The sequence below is a fragment of the Arvicola amphibius genome, chromosome 14, assembly GCF_903992535.2.
Source record: "Arvicola amphibius chromosome 14, mArvAmp1.2, whole genome shotgun sequence".
NCBI classification, from domain to species: domain Eukaryota; kingdom Metazoa; phylum Chordata; class Mammalia; order Rodentia; family Cricetidae; genus Arvicola; species Arvicola amphibius.
Window position 1 is genome coordinate 40170205 of NC_052060.1, and position 24388 is coordinate 40194592.

At 39.9% G+C, this 24388-nt stretch overlaps 1 protein-coding gene across 6 annotated transcripts; it reads left to right on the forward strand.

Annotated features, from left to right (window-relative positions):
- Positions 1 to 2889: 2889 nt before the first annotated feature.
- Positions 2890 to 22617, forward strand: Gimd1 (GIMAP family P-loop NTPase domain containing 1). Of its 6 annotated transcripts, none has more exons than XR_006020672.1 (4): positions 2890 to 2998; positions 5108 to 5594; positions 15662 to 15807; positions 21987 to 22617. XR_006020672.1 is itself a non-coding variant. In XM_038311454.1 (4 exons), the coding sequence occupies exons 2-4, from the start codon at positions 5110 to 5112 to the stop codon at positions 22087 to 22089; spliced, it is 642 nt and encodes a 213-aa protein (XP_038167382.1). In that variant the 5' UTR covers positions 2890 to 2998; positions 5108 to 5109; the 3' UTR covers positions 22090 to 22617. The 6 variants fall into 6 exon arrangements, 5 of the variants coding, with proteins under 5 accessions (XP_038167382.1, XP_038167386.1, XP_038167380.1 ...); XM_038311454.1 differs by having other exon boundaries at positions 5108 to 5502; XM_038311458.1 differs by lacking the exon at positions 21987 to 22617 and adding an exon at positions 19507 to 19528 and having other exon boundaries at positions 5108 to 5502.
- Positions 22618 to 24388: the final 1771 nt, after the last annotated feature.

Consider the following 24388-nt stretch of genomic DNA (forward strand, 5'->3'; position numbering starts at 1 on the left):
CTGTGTGCAATACTTTGAAAAATAAATACTAATTTTATAGTTTGAGAAATGTACAAATATTCAGAATAAAAAAAAAACAAGTACAAAACAAAAAAACACAATAGGACTAAATATGAACCATCCTGACTGTTCCTGCATGGGTGTGTGACTGTCGGAAACTATAACATACAAAACTAACCCACCTCAGACTGAAGGCTTTGCTCCCATCGTCCTGTCCAAACCTGGACATTCTTCATTGCCCCAACTGCATTCAAATTAAGATCATTTGTCTGCTCAGTGTCTCAGGAGAGGTGAGATCTGGATCCTTACTCTAAAACCAGCCTGGACCGAGTCACCAGAGTCACCATCAACCTCAACCCTCTTGTCAGCTGAGAGAAAGTTCAAATTTGTGTAAGGCTTGCCTAGGTTAAAGCCATAGGCCATCACAGAAAATCTGGTCTATCCTCTATGAGTCTTCTTTATTATGAAAAGAAATATAATCAAAAAGAAGAGTTCAAAATTTGAACCAATGAAAATAAAGATTCATTAAAATGGAAGCTCACTCATTAATCAAACTGCTGTCTGCCAACAACTACTTATAACAAAATTCATTTGATTAAAGATGTGATATTTTTACTGAATATGTAGACAAGTTGTAAGCTTTGTTCATATGTGCATAGACACACAAACATGCTTATGTATGCATATGAGAATGTGTGTAAATATGACTATATGCAATATATACATATGTAACTTTGAAATATAATATTCATCAGCTAAAATATTTTGATCTTAAAACATCTGATTTCATGGACTGTGGAAACAGTAATATCCCCCTCACTGATTCGTACAGCTTTCTGGAAACTAGAATTCTTCCAGCCGAGCCCGCCTTCCTCTGACTTCCTTCTATTCAGATGTCATACCTCTGTCTCTAACTTGGATGGTTATTTAGATAGACCTGAAATTTTCTTGTTTTGACCAAGAAAATGAAATAAAAAGCAAAACTGAAACAAAAATAAAAATCTATCGCATAAAGAAACTATAAAAGTGGGTAGTTTTTGCATCCCAGAAATACAAAGGACTGAAAGTTGAACATTTCTGCTCTGATATAGTCCCTGGGTTCTTTCTGGTTTCCAGTTTGGGAGAATCCACCAGACTATAATGCTGAAGTTCTGATCCCTAGCCCACAGACCCTTATCCTCCTAGTTTATACTCCATTTTCTTGACTCTTCCCATCTGACCATTAACGAGCTGGCTTTTCTTTTTTGTGATTTTTTTAACCTCATTTTCCCAGGATCCACTTTAATTTCTTTTTTGACCTAACGTAGTTAATTTTTGCCTTCTAACACAAATCTTGAAACTGACTAACTAAGGATAATTAATTTGTAGTTCAATAAGGCATATTTAGGAAAGTCAGTAAAAGATAATTTTATTGTACCCTGATTCAAAACAGAAAGAAAATTGATCAAATTGTTAGCTTGTTTAATATTAGTAAATGTTCCCTCTTTAAATCCATGAAATTGTCTCAAAACCAATATTGCATTAGACAATGTGTCTAAAACTCTGCAGATCCAATGACATGTACAATTATGCTCGTGAACTGTCCTCTTCCTTTTGTAACCAGACGACTGGACTGCTGCATTCAGCAAATGACCTAAACTATGACCTCAAAGGTGAGAAATTGAAAACTTAGGGTCTGTGTATGCTTGCTGCCTTCCATAAAAGAACACAGAACAACAGCCCGCTTGCTCCAATTCTTTAAAAAAGAAAATAAATCCACCCTACAATGAATACATGTTGCTGTAGACTGTTGGATGTCCATTTCCACTTTGAGAAAGCAAATTAAATTCTGGATGAAAATTCCTTCTGAGGGAGCATGCTGCTACTGCCACCTGGGGGAAGCTCTTTTCTGCTTCACTGCAGACAGCTGATGTTCTCAGGAAGGATAGAGCCCATCCCCAGCTTTCTTGTCGCGTCCACACAAAGAAGTTCCAGCTAACTCCAGACTGCCTTCACAGAAGTACTACGCAACAGACTTCTTGGGAGCTGTAAGAGAGCACCAGAATGTCAGCAGAATGGGGCTTATTATATGTGAACCAGAATTATATGTGATGGGAAAGAGGTTGGGACAGTATGGACTGTATGTATACTAAGAAGTGGAGAAAATCAAATCTGAGTTTTCAATATCAAAACAAAACTAACTTTAAAGAAAAATTATTTAATGGGAGTGAACACTTAATTGTGCACCTTGAATATGTCATCATATTTAGTGATGATTGTCTGATGATGAAAATTGCATGATCTCAAAAAGCACACAGGAGATTTGAACAGGTTAAGATGATGCATTTCAAGTATGTGGAAATAACCTAGAGAATTTTTCTTATAGGATTTTGAATTTGTGATTTAAATACTGTTACATAGTCTGTAATTATTTATTTATTTATTTATTTATTTATTTTTTTTGGTTTTTCGAGACAGGGTTTCTCTGTGGCTTTGGAGCCTGTCCTGGAACTAGCTCTTGTAGACCAGGCTGGTCTCGAACTCACAGAGATCCGCCTGCCTCTGCCTCCCGAGTGCTGGGATTAAAGGCGTGCGCCACCACCGCCCGTGTAATTATTATACACATATGTTTGTTGATGTTTTATGACGTATTGATGTAGCATTTATCAACTGAAAGAGAAAACTTGTAACTTGGGCTGAGAATGTTTTATACTTTTATTCTAGGAACTTTGTTATTTATTAGAAACACACTCAGTCAAAGAGTCTAATTCTAGAAACAGAGTTTTCGGGAAGTATCTACTAAAATTCTAGGCCTGTCAGGTAACGTCGGTAGGCTCTGAATAGAAGACAGCTAATCACTTATAAAAAGGATGTCTGGTAACAGATTAACTAAGCAAAATAATGCAGTATCAGTCACCTGCTGGCACCACGCAGCCAGGAGACTAAAGTTCATTTCAAAGAATAAACTGTACCAGATCCAAGGAAGCCTGTGAAGACTACGTTTCCAGGACTGGAAAAGGTAAGCGGCACACAGCTGGTTTTAAAACGTAGTAGATATGGGATTCAGGACTAGAGAGAAATTAATGGCAACTCAGTGCAGGTGACATACATGAATGAGCTACATGAACTGAGAGCTACTTCAGGGGCCATTGGAACCTGTGACCTTTTCTTCTGCTGTGTGGCTCCTGGAAGGTATGTGTGATAAAACTGGGAAATACTGGGGTGAGGGACCTTAGAGAACAAGTAGGCTACTTAACACCATATAATAGAATTATAAATCACAAGAAAATAATCCCTATTACCTATTAAAGTGTCTTTATTTATGATTTAGCAAATTGAGGTCATCTGACAGTTTGCCAGTAGTTTTGCTTCTCAGTCAATGAAAAAGACCAATGGCCTTAAAAATCTCTGAGGCTTATTCACTGCAGAACTGACAGCACCATACAGGGTCTTTCCATGGGAATTCTCCTGCTTCCTCCATGAACTAGAGAGTTTCATCCAAGAGTCCGTGCTTTGTAATGGTCAACCACACAGGAAATAATTAATTTCCTAATAGAAACTACTAGTAGCCCTCCTTTTCATTAGACTGTTTCCTGGTTGTAAAGCAATGTTTCATAAGGAGAAGCAGTAGCCATCTTTTGCAGCATGTATGTTTTTTTAGGAGAACAGCATTCAGGACACAGGGAAGAGGAATACCTGCAGTAGGCACTCATATATTCAGGGACTGGGGAGATGGGCAGGTGCCAACACTATTAAAATGCCAAGCAGGTAATTCTCTTCTGAGAAACACACACTCGTGCTCATGGCTTTACTGCATTCATAAGTATCTCTCTTTCTCCTAATAACTGTGCTTTGAAACTATGTTAGAATCACTTTTAATTCCAAGTCTGATTTTTTAAACATTAGATAAGATAACATAATACCAAATGAACCTGGACGTAGTAGCTCATGCCTATAATCCATGCACTCCAGACAGATGAATTCAGGTGAATAGCCATAAGTCTGAGATCAGTTCAAGCTGCATAGTGAGTTCCAGGCCAACCTGCCAACCTGAGAGACAGAGTGAGGCTCCTGTCTCCAAAGGAGCGGGAGAATGCTGGAAAGATAGTTCAGTGGTTAAGAGAACTGGCTGTTCTTCCAGAGGACTGTGGTTTGAATCCCAGAACCCATACGGGTAGTTCTCAACCATCCTTAATTCCAGTTCCAAAGGATCCAACACCCATCTTTCTGGCCAGTGTAGGCACCAGGCATACATGTGATACACAAACATGTATGCCAGCAAAACATTTATGCATATAAAAATAAGTAAAACAAAAAGACCATTTCAGAAAAGAGAAAAAGAAAGTAGCTGAAAAGGCCTCTTTTTCCACTGTTGTGTTTCTAGTTCTCCAACAGGAAATGAATTTTAAATCTTCCCCAGTGGTTCCTGAACTCAGTGATCCCAATCCTGAACTCTCTCTTCTACTACATGGAGGCATCAAAATGTTCTCCTTAAGTGAGTTTATCTTCATGGGATTTGGCTTCTCTCCCCCCACCCTTTTCCTGCAGTTATCCTGTCCTTAGACATTCCTCACTTCTATTTGGTTTTTCTCTATTTCCCCACTATCAGTTATTGCTATTCCAATTTCCACTCTGTCTGTGTGGCTTCTGTAGTGGAGCACAGGGACCTGCTTAGGTCACTGCAGAGGAGGAGGAACTACATCACAGGCAGAACAGGGAGCTCTCCATCCATAGATGCTGCATCTGGAGATGCACTCAATCACAGGCTGAAAGTATTCAGATAAAAATGTCTGTATTGGTCATATACAGATCCTCTTTTTCTTTGTCATTGTTCCCCCAAGCACTAGTAGGACAGTAACTACACTGTACTATTAGAATTATACAAAATATAATCTAGATATCTTCTAGAGTATTATAAAGAGTACTATCCATAGGTTATATGAATACTGCATCTCTTTATATAAGCAACGAGAACAAACAGGTTTTGGTAAACTCTGGTGTGGTGAGTCATTCTCCCATAGACACTGAGGAGCAACTGCACACAGATTATCCCAGGCCATGCTGGAGACTATATATTGGGTAAGTACAGATACTAAACTCTCTTTGTGGTTCCCTTGTTTTCCCACAGCTATGACAGACATCAACCAGATGATCATCAATTTGGCTGTCTTTGGCAGGACGCAGAGTGGAAAAAGTTCGGCTGGGAATATCCTTTTGGGAAGTGATGACTTCTACAGCAGTCTCTCTCCAGGTTCTGTAACCACGGAGTGCAGCCTGGGCCGCAGTTGTCACCTCCACAGCTTCATGCGTCGAGGGGGACAAGAAATAACCCTACAGATACAGGTGTTGGACACTCCAGGGTATCCACACAGCAAGCTGAGCATGAAACATGTAAAACAGGAAGTCAAGAAGGCCCTGGCACATCACTTTGGGCAAGAGGGTCTCCATCTTGCTCTGCTGGTCCAGAGAGCTGATGTGCCTTTCTTTGGACAGGAAGCATCAAACCCAGTCCAGTTGATCCAGGTAATACAAAGATGTAATCATACTGGCACCATTTTTCCTACTTGGGAGCATTCTCTGCAGAGGCAAGGCCCAGGAACAAACTGGCTCAAAAGGTACTTGAACTTCAAAGTGTTAATCATATATCAATAGTCAGTAAAAAGTGACTTGATTTTCTTCCAGTTCTATTTTATAATTTCCTTTAGAACCGTGGTTCTCAACTTTCCTAATGCTGTGACCTTTTAATACAACTCCTCATGTTGTGGTGACTCCCAATCATAAAATTATGTCATTGCTACTTTATAACTATAATTTTGCTACTGTTGTGGATAGTAATATAAATATATGACATGCTGGATATCTGACAAGAGACACCCAAGGGGTTGCAACCCACAAGGTAAGAACCACTGTCATCATAGACAGAAATTTCTAGAAACTAATTTCCTGAAGTTAAGCCTTAAATCCTTAAGAACCTTGAACTTGAGTAAGATTGTAATAAGTCATAAATAATAAGTAATAAAAACCCAGAGACAGATATTGGGGTTCAAGCTTCAGATCAGAAAAGCAAAGCAACCAAGCCACTAGAGAGTTCTTACTTCTACCAAGGCTCAGACAAACAAAGGGTCAATCCTGTCTTCAGTGTGACTGTAGACTGCAAAGGTCTCCACCAAACCTCAGACTGCCATGAGCTTCTGTCTCCTTCTACTTTATATCCCTCTCTCTGCCCAGCTATACCCCTCCTGTCTCCACCTCTCTAGTGCTGAGATTAAAGGCATGTGACTCCCAAATACTGGAATCACCTTTGTGTGAGTTTAAAATTTCTCTTTTTAGACAGATACAATATCATATAACTCAGGGTAGCCTTGAGTCTTGGGATTAAAGGTTTGTGTCACCACTCCCTGGGCTCTAGTAGTTTAGGTCTATACTCTGATCTTTAGGAAGGCCTTATTACTAAAACACAAATAAAATATCACTTTATTTAGACTATCTGCACCAGAATCAGCTGGGTAACTTGTTAAAAATGCAGATTTTTTCCCATTACTATTGAAACAGTATCTCAAGAGTGAGACTTGTGTATCTGCACTTTCATATGTGAGTATATAAATATATATATATATATATAGAAGGTGGGTTCAAAATTACCAACTGAAATACCAACATAACACACAACATCAAGGGGACAATTTGTAATAATTTATCAACAATGCATATTTTCCACTGATGATTATCACACATAGTGCGGAACACCTGCAGGGACAGGAGGCCCAAGTACAGGAAGCTTATAATTTAGAAGAGGCAAATAAGTGTCAGAAATGACAATGTGCTAACTCCAAAGTAGTGTACTGGCTAAGAAGAGTGATGAAAGACTTAGCATTAAGGCAAATGCTGCAGAAAGACTACACATGATGTAGGACAGTACTTATATTGTGCTGTTAGAATTATACTAAGTACAATCTAGATATCATGTAGAGTACTATAAAGAGTACTGAGCATAGGTTATGTGAATACTACATCATTTTATATAACTAGCTTGAAAACAAACAGGTTTTGCTAAATGCTGAGGCAGTGAGCCATTCCCCCATAGACACTGAGGGACAACAGTACACAGAATATCTCGGGCCAGGCCAGAGGCTATATATTGGGTAAGCAAAGACATCTAACTCTCCTTGTGGTGCCTTGTTTTTCACAGCTATGACAGATGTTCAGATGAAGGACTTTCCCCCTTTAATAGGAAATGACAGAAGACTGACCCAAATGGCAGATACATACTTAGTAAATACAAGAAAGAGATCTGTAATTTTCCATGTTTTCCTGCCACAGAATCCATAGAAAATTCTCCATTCCAGCCATGAACTACAAAGACTTTAGGCAGACCCTAAATGACACATGCTGCATGTGTTTATAGCTGTTTATTTGTTCATTTCTCATTAGTTGCTAAGTGGAGGGCTTCCTTCATTAGACAGTCCAGCAAAGGAGCTAGGTCAGGAGAAGGGTTTTGGAGGAATAAAGGATGTATACATAAATATTACTAGGAAAAGTGTAGGAAAAAGGCCTATGAATACTGTTACTTACAATTCCTAGAAATTATTCATTGGCCTGCTTCATTCTAGAGAATCAAGCTCTTGATCCTCTAGAGAGAGTTCACCCTAGGGGCTGTCCTAGTCACTGTGTTCAGACGAAGGACTTCCCCCCTTTTACTAGCAAAGACAAAAGAGTGACCCAAATGATAGACACACGTTTTGTTTCTCAGTGGTTATGACTTATTGTAAAAGTCTGGGGAAAGCCAAGTGTGTAATCACAAGAGAGTAGTAGTGAAAAACATAGAGTGACCAGAGCAAAACATTCATCTTCCAACTCCTGAAGATTCAAGTCATGCTGTCAATAGTAAACAAGATGGTTGTAATTAAAATGCAATAGGAAATCTGAGGCAACCACATAGCTTCCCACACTATTAAAGCTTATATTTCAAAGTATTTCTGATAGGAGTCAAGTAGCCGGAAACCTGCACCCAAACAGCAGGATAATTTTAAGAAGATATTTAATGTTCACTTGTGGCTGCTTCCCATAAACTCAGTAAATTCAGAAACTATCTCTCAAAAGCCATCTTGACCATCTTCCTATATCTTCCTATTCTTTGCTGTGGTAGAATGCTTCCCTATGCTGAGGCCAGAAGAATTTCAAGACTATACATTTTGAAAATAGATTCTTCTAGTGTTAGTAAACAGAACATTATAACACACTGTTTTGCTACAAAGCAAATTAATTCATACTCACGTCTTGTCTTTTGAAATGGTACCTGCATAGCTTTCTCCGACAGCTGCCTCCCTTAAGTCATTGTCTATGTCAGGATTGGAAGACAAACAGGAAATGGGTACAAGCAAAGCTCGGATTGTGTTTTATTTTGTTTTGCTTTTTCTAGAATAAATAATTTCTCCTTTTTCTGAATATCAACAAACAAGACTTATCAATCCTCAGTGTAGCCTGTGAGTGCTGGAAGCAGTTGCAGACTTGTTTTCGGTCCCTCTTGGTCTTCTGTTGATGGTCTCTGAGGCCAAGTTGGAAGCTTATGACTTCCTTTCTGCAGGTGCTGCAGATACCCATGACAGCTGGCTGTATGTGCTCCCAGATCAGCAGAAGCTGCCAGATGTCTTGCTATTCGACAAGACCAAGAGCAGCTGTTTAAGGGGCTGTTAAGGTTCATGGATTCCAGGCATTCCCTGGATTTTGTTTCCTTCTTGGCTGATAAACAAGGAGAATGAAGAACTATCCTTTCCCTTTCTGGATAAGGAGGGAGTCCTGGCATGGAAGGACTGGCCTCATCTTTCCTGTGCCTTTCCGTTGTCTCCTGCTTTGTGTTTTAATATTTTGCTTTAATATTTCTCATAGGCTGCCAACTGTGATGATTAAAGCATTCCTCCAAATGATCCTATTCTTTATTTATATTAGGTCCCTACTAGAGATGTCAGTGAGTTGTATCCTCCAAAATGGAAAGGAATGTGTGTTAGTGGGAATATTATTTGAATGTTAAAAAGAAAACCCACAAATAAATCTTCTCCAATAAAGAGCCAGCCTGAGGGAGACAAAGTCATTCTAGGGGATGAAGCTATAAACTGACTAGAGTCTATATTCTTTTTTGTTTTATTTTATTTAAATAACATTTTTCCATTTATTTTACATACCAACCAGTTTTCCATCCCTCCTCCTGTCCCCGCCACTTTCCCAACCACCTCTTCCCCATCCACTCCTCCTCCATTTCCATTCAGAAAGGGACAGGCCTCCCATGGGCTTGCACAAAGCATGGCACATCAATTTGAGGAAGGACTGAGCTCCCAACCTTAAATGGAGGTGGAGCCAGGTTACCAAAAGCCAGCTAAGCACCAGGCAGAGGTCCTGCTCTCACTGTTAGAAGCCTTCTTAAGAGACCAAGCTACATTGTCACTCACAGGAAGAGGGCCTAAGTTGGTCCCATTCAAGCTCCCTAACTGTTGGTCCAGCACCCATGAGCTCCTGCAAACCCAGGTCAGCTGTCTCTGTGGATTACTCCATTATGACCCCCTGGCTGGTACAATCCCTCTTCCCTTTCTTCCGCAAGACTCTCAGAGCTCAGTGCAGTAAGCCAGGAAGTGGTTGCTCAGGCCTTTAATCCCAGCATTCCGGAAGCAGGGACAGGAGGATCTCTGTGAGTTCAAGGCCAACCTGGTCTACAGAAACAGTTCCAGGATAGCCAGGGCTACAAAGAGAAATCTTGTCTTGGACAAGGGGAGGGGGAGGAGATACATATAGTCTATATTCTTTTGCACAATCATGGGCAGTATTATTATTGTGAATAAGCAGGCTTCAAGAATATATTTTTTGTCTTAGAATCAGTCACTCAAATGTTGATGTTGCTGGTGGGTGCTCATTTAGACTAGGCGCACAAAGACCAGCGATGGGCCTGCATGTACTAGACAATCTTAGAGCCTTGTCAGCTGTTAGAATGTACTCAAACACAAGCCTAATGTTACTAGCCTTTCTTGGTTTTAGAGTCTCAGTCACAAAGGATGCTGATTGATATTAAAGACTTCTACAGAATCGTGTTAGTGAATCTGACATGTTTAGCCCTGAGCTCACCTTACAAGGGAGAGCCGCTGAAAATGGCAAAGCAGTACTGTTATGACTGATGAACACTCCTTCAAGTGAATGACAGAGGGGCTGGCTTATTACAGAGTTGAAGAACATGGCTTCTGGGCAAGTTATGCATACCTGTGTCCAGGGTCCTTCTTAGCTACTTGTTTTCACTGTGACCCTGGGTAAGTAACTTCTCTGAACCTCCCTGGTTACAAGTGATGAGAGGATCTACTTAACTGGCTTCCTTTGGGTTGCAACATGGTCTTGGCAGTAGTAACTCCTTTAACTGAGACACTGGCTTGTAAGGGCACCGTAAGTGTTTAGCTGTGGGTGTTATCATTTTATATCACTATTAGTCAAGGCTCTGACAGTCAGGGAACTTTTCTCAAGGTTTTGCAAGGCCTGACAATAATCACAATGTGATCATGTGACTTCCATTAAGCTACTTACCATCAAGCTACTTAAATCACAGGGCCTTAATAGTCTCTCTCTCATGTTTAAAATGAGGCGATCTGGAGAGATGCCTTCTAGTGTTGAATATTCCCTCAGTCTGACTTGAGGTGTTATCCTTTAGCTTTGACTATCTGGGAAGGAAAATGTAGCACTTTAAAGTGGAATGAGAGTAAGGGAATAGCACGCACACACGCACACATGTACACTCACATACATGGACGTGTGATCCTCCTGTTCCAGAATAATTTTTTTTCTCAGCTGATGTAATTGTTGGCTTTTTTTCTAACGTTTCCCCCCCCCCCCCTAAAAAGTCCAGATGCTATGATTTCATCAACCACAAACAAATGGGGCAGGGCTGGTGAGGTCCTGAGAAAATGAACCATTCCTGGAAAACAAAGTTTATATTCTCACTAGCTGTCCCAAAAGGACTAGATGGACTCATACCTGGGAGCACTGTGAAGCCAAACAGTCCGTGGCCGTAGCATTTCCACTCGGCTTAGTTCTATATTTAAATTATTAACACCAGAGAAATGACTTTTACTTATATTGCCCTCGGATTTCTTTTGAGACATCGATCAACCACGACTGTTTATTTTCTGAGTCCGCGGAGGACATGCTCGGCCACTGACAAGATGATCATCACCAAGAGACACTATTTTCAAACATTCAACTGTTTTCTGGCCAAAGACCAATCTAAAGATTAGAAAGTAAATTGTCATCATTTTCTGGTTTGGGTAGTAACTCAAAAGTGCATTTTCTCTCAGTTTAAGAGCTAAGTATCCTTTCATTAAAAAAAAAAAAATACCAGTCTTCCCCGTGACTGAGCATGCGGGCTTGTGAGTGCCAAGGTGTTCAGTGATTCCACTCATCTCTCCTGGGCGAGATAACTTTGGAGTATAGGAACCACCTGAAGAAAAAAAGGGGAGGCATGTTGTTACAGAAAACCAGGAACTAAGAGAATTATGCCACTTACTTTTTAAAATATGAACTCAGTAAGAAAAGCATTGTGCTATGATATATACCTCTAGAGAGGGTTGTACAAAATAGTGTTTTTAGCATGTACTTTTATTATGATGATAACTCAGAAATATTTAATGGCAAGAATGGTCTAGATACCAACCAAAGTCATGAGGACGGTGGGTTTGGTGGTGCTCAAGGGCTCACCATTTATTTCCTAACTTGTACATAAACATCTTAGTATCATGACAATTTCTGTGGCACAGGAATGGTACACTGGGGTGCTAAATGTGAGAAATGTTCAGATATGAGCATGATCAAGGATCAGTAGCTGGACCTAAGCAGAAATAAAGTCCAATATCATACAATCCCTACTCCTGCATTATGTTAATTCTATTTTAATTTTAGTATTATCTATCATCATCAGTAGGCTGTGAGTATGTGTCTATTACAGGGTCACAGCATGAGGTCAGAGGACTACTGGGATTGGATTTTGTGTGGGTTCTAAGGATCTAACTCGGGACATCATGTTACTGGAACTTGAGGGGGTGCTTTCCCGGTTGCCTGATGATACAGGGGAAATCCAGGTCCCTTCTTGGGGTTCTTAGTCTCCATAATATAATTTCAGAATGATTGAAGCAGAAGCTAAAGGACAATTTTATTAGAACTTAAAAAACAATCAGAACAGGTAAGCTGTGAATTTCAGCAGGTACTTGAAGGAGCAGTATGGAGGAGGGAAGGAAAAGAGCCATGCCCTTCAAGACAGTGTGGAAGTCAGACACACAGTGGGAAAGCAGCCAAATGATGAGAGGGGGGCTTTCGAGAAAGAGCAAGAGAGCCCGCAAATGCTGGGGATGCTCAAAGTGTTAGGGAGAGCATGCTTTAAAAGGAGACCAAAAGAAGTATGACCGCAGCCTGGTAAGCACCGCACTGTGAGTTGGGATTCTGGAATTCTGGGAAGGAAAAGTGCAGCAGTGCATTAAAGAGAAAAGTATTCCACCGATTGCTTTATCATGGCTTAGGTGAGTCTACCTGCCAAGGGGTGGTTCCTTGACCTGGCCTAGCTGAGACACTGTGTTTCTACCCAGGCCAGAGAGCCTGTTCTCCTCTTGATGACAACAAGCTTTCTCCCAACAAGCCTTTAGAATTACTCAGACATACAGGCTCAGACTGTAAATACTTTTATCCCCTGAGCCATCTTGCAGGCCCATGCTAATCCCTTTGTGGCAAATAACAGGTATTTATTGTCTCTTAGCTCTTGAGGTCAGAAGTCTGAATTCAAAGAACTGGCAAGGTCTGTTACTTCTGAGAGCCATGAGGAAATGATGTGTCCCAGGCCTTCTCCTGGATTATTTTCTCCTGTACATGAATATTTCCAGGGTCCGTGACCTTTTCCTAATATTTGTGTATCTGTTCACATTTCTCTGTTTTATAAGGACATTAATAATTTTGGACCAGGAGCTAACCTAATGACTTTTCCTTAGATTAATCACATCTTTATGACACTCTTTCCAAATAAGGTCACATTCTGAGGGACTGGGGATTAGGAGTTGGCGTATGAATTAGGGAGAGGACACAGTTCAACCCTAATATCAATGCTCATTCACGTTGCAGCATGCGTCTCCTCTCTACCGGAAATATGTACAATACACTGCAAGCACTACAGAGTACTACGAAAATCCTTTGTCATGTCATGGGTTGTTGGCATCATATGGATACTTAGGTTGGTAAAACTGTGATCTCCAGTGGTTGAACAAACAGGATTTTCAATGAACTTGGATTTAAAAAGACACTAGACGTGACCAATGAAGCCCTGCTTTGCATAATCCTCATGTATTCGCTGTTAAGATAGTGTTGTCTCACACACTGATTTTAAAAAGATGGCTCATGTTTTCTTGAACCAGGATGTTTTAGAGGAACCTGTAACTCTGCAGTGTAGATAGACAAATTCTGATTAGGTGAGAGCAAACAGGTAGTTTCTGTAAGAAATCTACCACAGTAAGCTATAAAACTCAGAAGTACAGGATTGTGTCCCTGAGAATAAAATTCAGTTCTGAACCCTCAAAACTAAACAACTGATGTGGGAGAATTGTCTGTATTCTGTTAATCGTGTATTTTAATAAAACGCTGATTGGCCAGGTAGCAAGTATAGGCGGGTCAACCAGATAGGAAGTAGAGGTGGGGCGATAAGAACAAGAGAATGCTGGAAAGGAGGAAGCCCATTCCTCTCATTCCAGCCCAGACCACCGATAAGCAAGATGTAACCTGCCCGGCTGAAAGGTACATAGATCAGAATAATGGGTTAATATAAATGATATGAGCTAATAAGAAGCCTGAGCTAATGGGCCAATCAGTTTATATCTAATGCAGACGCTCTGTGTGATTTCTTTGGGGCTTGCCAGCTGTGGGGTACCAGGCAGGACAGAAACCCCAACAAGCCAGCCCTCATCACTACAAACAACTAAGCCTGCTATTTGGCTCAATCAAGAGGATCCAAATTCCAAAATATTCATCAGATATTGCTGAGAGTTCGCAGTGTGCCGGACCCTGGGATGACAACGCAGACACAGAACAAGCCTTCATAGAGGCCACTGCTAAGTTCCTGTAACATATGTATAAATAAATGGCTCTGATAACAGCCAGACTGTTTCCAGGAATTGGAATTAATATCCAGTCATAAATATCTCTAAAATTCCTGCCTCAGAGTTTTCATACATATTTTCCAATTAGACTTACTTGCTCCAATTCCTTCCTTCACTGCCTCTTTTCTATACTCCTTCCCTTCATTTTACTACACCATAAACACAACCACGTATTTGTTATATACATTGTGACCTAGCTTTCCAGACTGTTTCAATGAAAACATTACTGATGTGTAGCTCAGTGTGCCAATTTTCAATAGGAATAGTAATAGTATTAGGGCAAAGATTTGTGTTGAACACCAAAAAGCAACGTGTGTCAAAGCATGGTGGTTCATGCCTCCAACCCAGCACAAGGGAGGCAAACACCAGGTTGGTATATTTGAGGTCAGCCTTGGGGACAGAGTAAGAGTCTGTCTCACAAAACACAGAATGGGAGAGAAAGGGAGGGGAGGGAGAGAGGCAGCAGGAGACTAAAAGAGATTGCCCATTTAAAAAGCATAGCATAATATCTGCCACAAATTCTTCATTTATTTCTGTTTGCTTTCATCTAGAAGTCCTTGCTATCTCTGTCCTATTTTTCATAGACATTTTACATTTTTAAAAAAGGTGCTATAAAGAGGAAATATTTCAGTAATGGGAGCATACAGAAGGAAGAGAATGTTACTTTACTGTCACTTGGCTATGATTTCATGTAAGTTTGGAAACATTCAAAAGCTAAATGGTTACTCCTAGATGCCTTGAGCATTGGATGAGCAATATGCCACATGCCGTGGTTTCTGCTTCATATCAGCTAATTTTCCCTAATCAACGAAGAATTTATTGCACAACCGACTTGTACATATCACTTAACAAAGGGACAACACTCTTCAGTGCTTCTCAAGCACATTAGAAGAAGCCATTTGACGAATTGCCTTTGATTCCAGGCATGTGGCAAGAGGAACATGAGGGTTGCAGTAATCTTGTGTAGCTGTTCCAACTCACCAAATGGATTTTGATCTTAGCTTTTCCGTTACTTGTCATCTAGCTAATCAACTGAGCATAGCCAGATTATGTCATTTTAATCCCTTAGTAGATACTTTCGTGGTGATAACATGACATAAAAAAAAGAGAGAGAAAATAGATGTTGTAACAGTTGCCTTGCTCAAAGTAGCACAAATTAAAGGAACTGAGTGCTTCTCACAGGATCTGGTTGTGGAGTAAGTATAAGCGACCACTGAGTGCTGGCCATACTACATCCAGTGTAGCCAAATTCTCTGCAAGATGAAGTCTTTGCGTATCAACTATAACAGCAAGTAAAACAGTCAAATAAAGCCTTTTGTTGTTGTTCAGAAACCCCATCCATCTTCCTCAATGTGCGAACAACACTTGAGCTCACAGCCACTTCCCATTACATAGATCAGCTTTCAGAAATATCAAGACACAGGGATCTGTTGGCTAATGACACTGGACGTTAATATCAGCTTTGTTCATTTTTGAGGAATAAAGTCCAAGGCAAACAGTCATTTAACTTCTCTTTCTTTCAGGAACTTCTGGGAGATTCTTGGAAGAATTACACTGCTGTTCTTTTTAGCCATGCAGAAAAAATAGAAGAGGCGGGGATCAGTGAAGACGAGTATTTGCGTGAGGCTCCCGATGCGCTGCTGAATCTGCTAAGCTCTGTTCAGCAGAGGTATACTTTCCTGTATGACAGAGGAAACTCATGCAATGAACAAAGAATTAAAACCTTAGAAACAATCATGGAATTTATAAAAGAAAATCATTATCATGTTGTCAGTTTTACCTAAAACTTAAGCAAAAAGAAAAGTGTACTAAGTATCTATTAGGGTCAGGAATCTGATTTTAAAATCTGCCTTTCTTCACATGAATAGTGAATTCCCTGTATGGCTGTATAGCTATTTTGGAAACTTCTAAATAAAAACCAGTGACAAATCTCACGACGTCAGAATTATAGTCATAAGTATTTATCCAACAGAAAGTGAACTTTTGTGCATTAAGATGCATATATAAGAATGCTCATGCTGGCACCATTCATAATAGTTAAAAACTGAAAACTATCCACATATTCATGAATAGAATGATGTGTAAATTGTAGCATATTCACACAGAGAGGTGCTACAGTAATGAAAGTGGTTATTTCTAACAGTAGAGTCAACTGTTTGACTACAATGCCAAGAGAAAGAAGCCAGACATGAAGTATCCATTTATATAAGGGTCAGAAACAGTCAAAATGAATGGTACTTAACTACTCCGGAGGTAGAAATGCTGGAGATCAGGAGAGCAAAAGGATGCTGTGGGGTTGCCTTCAGAAATTTTAATAATGCTATTCACTGGTTTGGATGTCATTTCATAGGGCATGTATCTTGTGAAAATGAAGCAAAATTTCTTGAAGTTTATAAGCTCCTCACTATATTTATATATACAAGCTAAAATGAATAAATTTTCTTCATTTTAAAGAAATTAACCTCATTACTTACTTGATACAAGAGACGGAAATTGTACGACCTTGCCAGGGCATGTTTCCTCTCTTGGAATACATACTCTGTAGTTACTGCAATGATCACATGAATTGGCATGTGACAGAGACTCAGTGCTGGCTTTCCTTTATGCTTTAGGGAGACCTCGTGGCTCTATTTTGGGTTAGAAATATTAAGGAAAACTCAGAGCAAGCTCTTCAGCAAATCCCTATGCTAGCTACCGTTGCTGACTATAAGTGCAGTCTTGACTGAGGAAGGAGGAGCCTGTCCAGTCATTTGTTTGCTTTGCTATCAAGTATCAAGGTGATTTGGCTCCGTAAGAGTGATCTTCAGGGTGGTTTGAATACACCAATGATAATGAAAGGAACACAATTCTAGTTATCAAGAGACAAGCCTGTCACCAAGGCAGAATCATACCACCTTCACATGTGATCAGATAATCTTCCCAGAGTGCCACTAATTTATAAACTGTTTTCATAAAGTTAAATTACGTTTTTATTTTTCTGACTGTGGTAGTCTGTAGTAATTTCCATTAGAGCCAGGATTATAACTGATGGGTTTTCTCCAGAAGCGGTTCTCAAAAGGCTACTTTTATGCTCACTATTATTTGAACTCTAGCACAGATGGTGATTATTAAATAAACCATCAACTTCCTACTTGTTAGGTAGACAGCTAAAGAGAGTGTCAGAGATTGAGCCTTAATTCTCTCCCATTATTTTATTGTATCTTTGCCTTTATTACAGGGCACTAGAATGATCCAATGATAGTGGGTGCTTAACTGATACATAACATTTGTACATCTTTATAGTGTATTGTGGGAATCCAATGCATGTTATATACTATGTAATGATAAAATCAGGATGATAAGCATTTGATCTTTTAAATTATCAGTCATTTTTAATGGTTGGGAATTTTGTACTTCTCTAGTCAATTTGAAATATATCATAGACAAACTAAGCATGTAGCCTAATAGTGCAGTGCTTGCCTAGCTTGCAAAGGCCCTTCGTCCAGTCCCGTCGAGGCAAAGTCAGAACAACAAAATGAAATGATATTTGTGGGAAGAGGTGGGGTGAAAGTGATGGGCATGCATTTCATGTCTGTGTGACATGTAACAGCTTTAATAAAGAACAAAAAGGAAAAGTCTAGTAACTTACAATATTGTTATCTTGTGCTACATGAAAAAACATAAGGGATTTCCCAAACTCTGAAATTTGCTACATTTCCTCATATCCAGAAGTTCAGGTTTTCTGGATTATTTTTTGTTTTTTACAAGATTTCCTGATATTATTAGATTGATTTTTTTAACACTTCTCTCAAATTATTTTGTAGCCTGGGTACAAGAGTGTTTTGTCAAATAATATTGTTACTAAATCATCTTTCTTAAAGCACACAGGATGATTCCCCTCATTTGCCCTTGTTATTTGTTTATGGTCCTGTTATTTCTTATATTGTCTCACTCTTTCCTATCATTTTGCTAATTTGATAATGTTACTATATCTGTGATGCTTTGGAAGTTCTACTGAAAATCATATGCATAACAGGAATCAGGTACATATTTCCTACCATTGTTTGTTAACAGAGTAACAACTATTTGTTCAACCAAGAAATATCCCACTAGTCATCCCTTCACCTAAGGGCGACTCCATCCCCGTGGAACTAGCACCTGCAGGATACCGTCATCTCCTCCTTATACTTTTCTCTTCTACCATCCTCCCACATAAGACAGCTTAGGAATGTTTTTTCCCCATATAACTGAATTCTGTGGAGGCAACTAAGACTTTCTCATGTGCACTGTTTCAAGGGTCAGCTTATACCACTTAACCTGCACACCCCTGGTAGTTTATCATTATCTTTTTTAAAAAATTATTTATCAGTATATACAATACTAAATTTTGTTATGCATTTTCAAATATAACTTGATTTTGTTGATTTGACTCTTCCCCTTTTCCCTCTACGTGACTCCTCAATACTAGAAACTCAAATCTTTACCTTGTCTTCATATTCCTCAATGTCTCTAGTGAGTGTTTTTTCCAACATACCCTGCATGCCTGCATATTCAATGCTAAATCCCAAGCATATCCTTGCATGTTTCAGCAGTCCTGGCTCTTCATAGTAATCAGCATAAGGAATGTAGGAAAAGAATGTGTCCACGGGAATAGGGTAGCTGACTCTTACAAGTCACAGAAGTGAACCCTTACCACTGTACTGTCTCTCCCTGAGGCTGAGCTGTGGAGCTCTTTCCGGGTGATAGTTCATATATTTATCCACAAACTTAATCATTTTTGGAAATAACTGCAACTCACAAGAAACTCATGTGAAAAGAATTAGCTCTAGGCAAAACAAATGGCATTGTGATGGCTGTCCTTGGGTGTCCTGGCACCTTTTTGATTAGTGCCTTTTCTTTGCAAATTTTGTGGACATCTTCAGATGTCCAGTCTGGATGGTAGCCTCCTCTGGATAACAACAAATTTTTGCTGAATTTTAGATTGGAAAGGTTTTGAACATTTTAAAGCTCATAGGATAGCGTACTTGAATTTCCGAGTTCATAGGATGGTGCTTTGGAGAAGCTGGGGCTAGAGAGTGATCAGTGCATGCCCTTTGGGGGACCTTAGTGATCACCTCCCAAAACCAACCAGCTCTAAAACTTACTGGGTTAGTTTTTCTAGATATAAAACCTCAATGAACGATTTCTGACGTGATTCCTCTTTTGACCTTCTGTCCCTTTTAAGTTATTGTAGATGCCAAAGAATTATAACTGCTATCTCAAAGTAAATTCCTTAGAGATATTCAATTATGGAGCCAATTAGAAGTGACTATGGCCCAGGAGCAGGTTTCATACCTCAAATGCCATGTTTCAAGGTGATAACGGTTTTGTGTTGTATTTATGGCAATAGAAAATGACTCCAACAGATGAGAGAGCGGAGGCAACAGGGAGGTGGTTACAGAAAGGCATGGAGATCTTCTGTGGGCCTCAGATCTATCCGACAACCTTAGCCCACTGGTGGGTTACAAAGGAGGAACCTGCTTGCTCCTACATTCCAAAGGATTTACCTCCTGGTCATGAAGATGTTAAGTCTGGTACTGAGGAGGAAAGTAAATGGTTCTGAAGTAGGCTAAAGGCGACCCAACTTGGCTCTGGATTTAAAACATTTCAACCTCTTCACATCACTCAAGTTCTAACCAGTAAATCAACTTTGCTTTACTGAAGCTTCAGTGGAAGAGGAAGTTCTTTTCAGAAACTTTGCTTCATGTTTTTTTTTTTAATTTTTGTTTTGTTTTGTTTTGTTTTGTGATGTGGGAGGTCCTTCTGTATATGTGTTGCTTTTATTGGTTAATGAATAAAGCTGTTTTGACCAATGACTTAGCAGAGTAAAGTCAGGTGGAAAATCTGAACAGAGATATAGAGAGGGTGTAAGCAGAGCCAAGGAGATACCATGTAGCTACTGAAGGACAAAGATGCCAGAAAACCTTACCAGTAGGTCACAGCCTTGTGGTGATACACTGATTAACAGAAATGAATAGAAATTGGTTAATTTAAGAGATAAGAGTTAGCTAGGAATACGCTTGAACCATTGACCAAGCACTGTTGTAATTAATAGTTTTTGTGTGATTATTCGGGTCTGGACAGCAGGGAAACAAACAAGCAGTCTCCGATTACAGTTTTGTTTTGAGATGTTATTTCTATTTTATGTGTGTGGATGATCTGTTTGCATGTATGTTTGTACATGACTCGTATGTAGTACCCTCAGAGGTCAGAAGAGGGTATTGGGTTGTCTGGGACTGGAGTTACAGAAGGTTGTGAGCTGCCATATAGGCAGTAGGAATTGAAGACCAGACCTCTGGAAGAGCAGCCAAGTGTCTTAACTGCTGAGCCATCTGTCCAGCTCCCGCAGCATGTTTGTGGATACCCTGCCTTTTGTCTTAAAGAACACCTCCTTTTACCAGTCCACTAGCTTTTAGGTAGATGATATTTTGCTTTCACATAAGGCTAAGCTTTTCAAGCATTCCTATAAGAGAACAAACTAAAAATGAGAGGGAAAAATGAAAATAAATTAATAAAGGAGAAGGGCCTTTTTAGGAAACAATAGTTGTCCTTAGCTGAGATAGATACCGGGAGAAAACAAAGCCCTAGAAGTCACATCAGTCGCCATTACTCACTTACACACTAACCCTCCACACTAGGCCTTCTCACTTAGCTACATCAGCCTTCCTGTACCTCTTAGTAGGTTAACGGGCATGAGCGGTGCTCATCCTGGGACACTGGGAGAAGGGCCAGACCATCTCTGCCTTTCAAGGGACTTTCACTGGAGAACAGAGACCATTAAGCAGGAATTTTCCATCCATGGCAGCATAAAGACTCCCTGGCTACCTCCTCGTTTAAAAATGAGGATTCCTTTTCTACGAAGCATATGGTCTCCATTCCAATTTCTCAAGGCTGAGCTTGAGTGACAATATCTCTTTTAGCAATTTTCGTTTCCTCCCTGGTTTGTTTCAACAGCTACAGCTGGTAGTAGGACTGCCAAGCACTGATAAAAGGATCGCTACTTCCAAATTTATTTTAAAAATAAGGTTCCTCCCACAAGCTTTAAATATTTTTTTTTGTTTTTAATATGTGCTTCTTCAGGGAGAAAATGTTATGTTTTCATATAACAAATGAAGGTTATGGAAGGAAGCTATTTCAACCACAATTATTCTTTGGTTAACTTATTAAAAGTGGCTTTTAGTTTGCATTTTCATCAGTCTTTGAAAAGAGAAATTCAGTTGTGATGTTGATTTTGGATGACTCTTCTCTGCTCTTTCCAAATTTCCCAGGTGTGAAAATCTGAGAGGGTTTTAATGAACTAGTATCAGCCAAATATGTAATCTCAGGGCTAAAGGATGAATATATCAAAAGCATTCTCTATGGAGATGTATAATATTCTAATGAGGCAATTTACAAAAACAAATGCTATACTTCGTCCAGAGTGGCCTTGCCAGAAAGGCCCCAAAGGCAGATGAGCACACATTAACTGCTATCTTCACAGCTCTGTGGGCACTGTACAGCGAGGGAGAGCAAGAAGAATAGCCACCCCTCATCAAAGAGGATTATTCATTTTCCTTGCGATTCCTGAGCCTCGGGCTTGTTTTGCTCTTGTTGCTAACGACAATAGCTCACCCGATAGGAAATGACGATGGTGAAAAGAACACTATATGTGAGATCTAGAGAACTGGGAATAGAGTGTGTCAGGAGCAGGGGGAGCAGAAACTGGGGATGAAAGGAGAAAATGCAAGCAAGGGAATACATTAGGGTGAAAAATACAATATTCCTAATTAACTCACACTCTGAAAATCCAGATGGCTTGCTTTCAAATCAGTAATTATTTCATTGTTCCAGGTTTTCCTTCCAAATACTTTTGGAGTTAACTCCTATGAATCATGCTTGCCAAGACTTACTCAGAAGAAAATCCACAACCCTACAGTACAAGAAACAAGTGTGAGCAAGCTGTTCCACCCCGTTCCAAATGACATGGTACCTGATAATGCAGCTCTACATGAGTTTTCCATCTCACTGTTGAAAAACTTAAGGTTACCACCTAAGTATCAGCTATGATTGGGCACACCCCAAAGGGGCTATTCCTATTTAAAAGTCATCTCTCCATCCATCCATCCATCCATTCATCCATCCATCCATCCATCCATCCATGCATCCATCCATCCATCCATCTTAAATCTAGTGACTATGTCATTTTGGGTCATAACCCACTCTCTTGCTTTTCAAAAGAAATTGGAAAAAAATATTCCAAAAGAAACTAGTAAACATTTTTAGTTTGATCAAACTAGGGAGAGATGTCCTACATAAATCATTAATAGATAAACGCCCTACAGATTTGCCTATAGGCAATAAGATGGACACATTTTCTTGAGGTTCCCTTTCCCTAGAGCCTGTGAAAAATTGACATACAAATGAACAGGCCAATTGACCATTTGTCAGCTTGACACACCAATATATTACCATTAAACTATAACCCTTTGTCTTAGTTATTGTTCTATTGCTGTGAAGAGATACCATAACCAAGGCAACTTATAAAGGAAGGCATTTAATTGCACACTTCCTTATAGTTTCAGAGAGTCAGTCTATGACCATTGTGGCAGGAAGCAGGCAGGCATGGTGCTGGAGCTTTATATCCTCATCAGCAGAGAGAGAGGGGGGGGAGGGAGGGAGGGAGGGAGGGAGAGATGGGGGAGAGAGAAAGAGAGAGAGAGAGAGAGAGAGAGAGAGAGAGAGAGAGAGAGAGAGAGAGAGAGAGAGAGAGTAGGCCTGGCATATGATTTTGAGTCCTCAAAGCCCACCCCCTCCAACAATGCCACACCTCATCCAATAATGCCATACCTCCTAACCCTTCACAAAGTAGTTCCACTGAGGGCCAAGCCTTAAATAATGAACCTATGGGGATCATTCTCATTCAAGCTACCACATTCCATTCCCTAGTCCCCACAGGCTTGTAGTTATATGATAATGCAAAATGCACTCATTCCAACTTCAAAAGTCCCAGAATCTATCACATCTTAAGATAGTTTAAAAGCCAGAGTCTCCTCTGAGAGTAAGACAATCTCTTAACTGTAACCTCATATAAAAGCAAAAGCAAAGTTCAGACAAATACTTCCAACACACAATGGCACAGAATATACATTACCATTCCAAAACGGAGGAAAAGGAGAAAATTGAGAAAATAGGGACCAAAACAAGACTCTAACCCAGCAGGGAAAACTCCAAAGTCAACTTTGCTGACTGCAATGCACTTCTTTCTCTTGGACTGCTCCACACATGTTAGCAGCTCTCCTTGGCAAGTATCCCACAGCACTGCCATATTCAACATCTTGGGGTCTCCAAAGCAAACCAGGCTTTACCTTCACAGTTTCATACAATGGCTTTCTACTCCCCTGCCATATGTCTGGACTCGGCTGCTTTCTGTAACCTTGGAAGAACATTCTATAACCTATTTCCTAGAGGCTTCTTAACTGTACAGCCAGAACAACATGGCCAGCCAAAGCTGACAATTTCTTCTACTTTCAGAAGGTGAGACCTGGCCAATTTCTTGAAATATATTTGCATATACTTTGTTGTTGATGATTTCCTTTGCTGCTTAAGTTTTCCTTTAATGCCTTTTCATAAATTGGAAGCTTAACTGGTGGGGTTTTGCCCTGAGGGCACTACTCCTTTTATTCCATTTTGAATCGGGTCTTTTTTAAAACCCTTTATTTCCTTGAGCACAGGACTTGGCTCCAATATTACATTTCCTAGTGTTCCTTTTCTTCTCAAACTGTAGGTGTACTATTTCTATTTGCCCTACTTGCTCCTTTGTATCTCTTTAAGATCTAATAGCCATACTACAATCAATACTAGGGTGTCTTGGAATCTTCTTTACTATTAACCTTAATCCAAAGCATTTCAATTTAGTTCAAGGCACATTTTTACGACAGGGGCAACATGCAGTCACATTCTTTGTCCAACTATCGCAAGAATGGTCTGTAGCCCAGCTGCTAATATTAATATTGCTCCCCTTTGAAACTTTTTGAGCTGGACTTGTTTACCCAAAGGATGATCCATTAAGTCCCACTTAAAGCTTTCAGTGGCTTTTCTAGTTCAAAGTCCTAAAGTCCTCCAAACAGTAGCATGGTCAGGCCTGTCACAGTGAAGCGCAACTCGAGGTGCCAACTTCTGTCTTAATCACTGTTCTATCGATATGAAGAGATCCCATGACCAAGGCAACTTAGAAAGGAAGGCATTTAACTTAG

What these genes read in the sequence shown, in the direction of transcription:
- Gimd1 (XM_038311452.2), top strand. Translation starts at nt 5,110, where the DNA reads ATGACAGACATCAACCAGATGATCATCAATTTGGCTGTCTTTGGCAGG. An exon ending in ACCCAGTCCAGTTGATCCAG is followed by an intron (nt 5,503 to 15,661) that starts GTAATACAAAGA and finishes TCTTTCTTTCAG; the next exon opens with GAACTTCTGGGAGATTCTTG.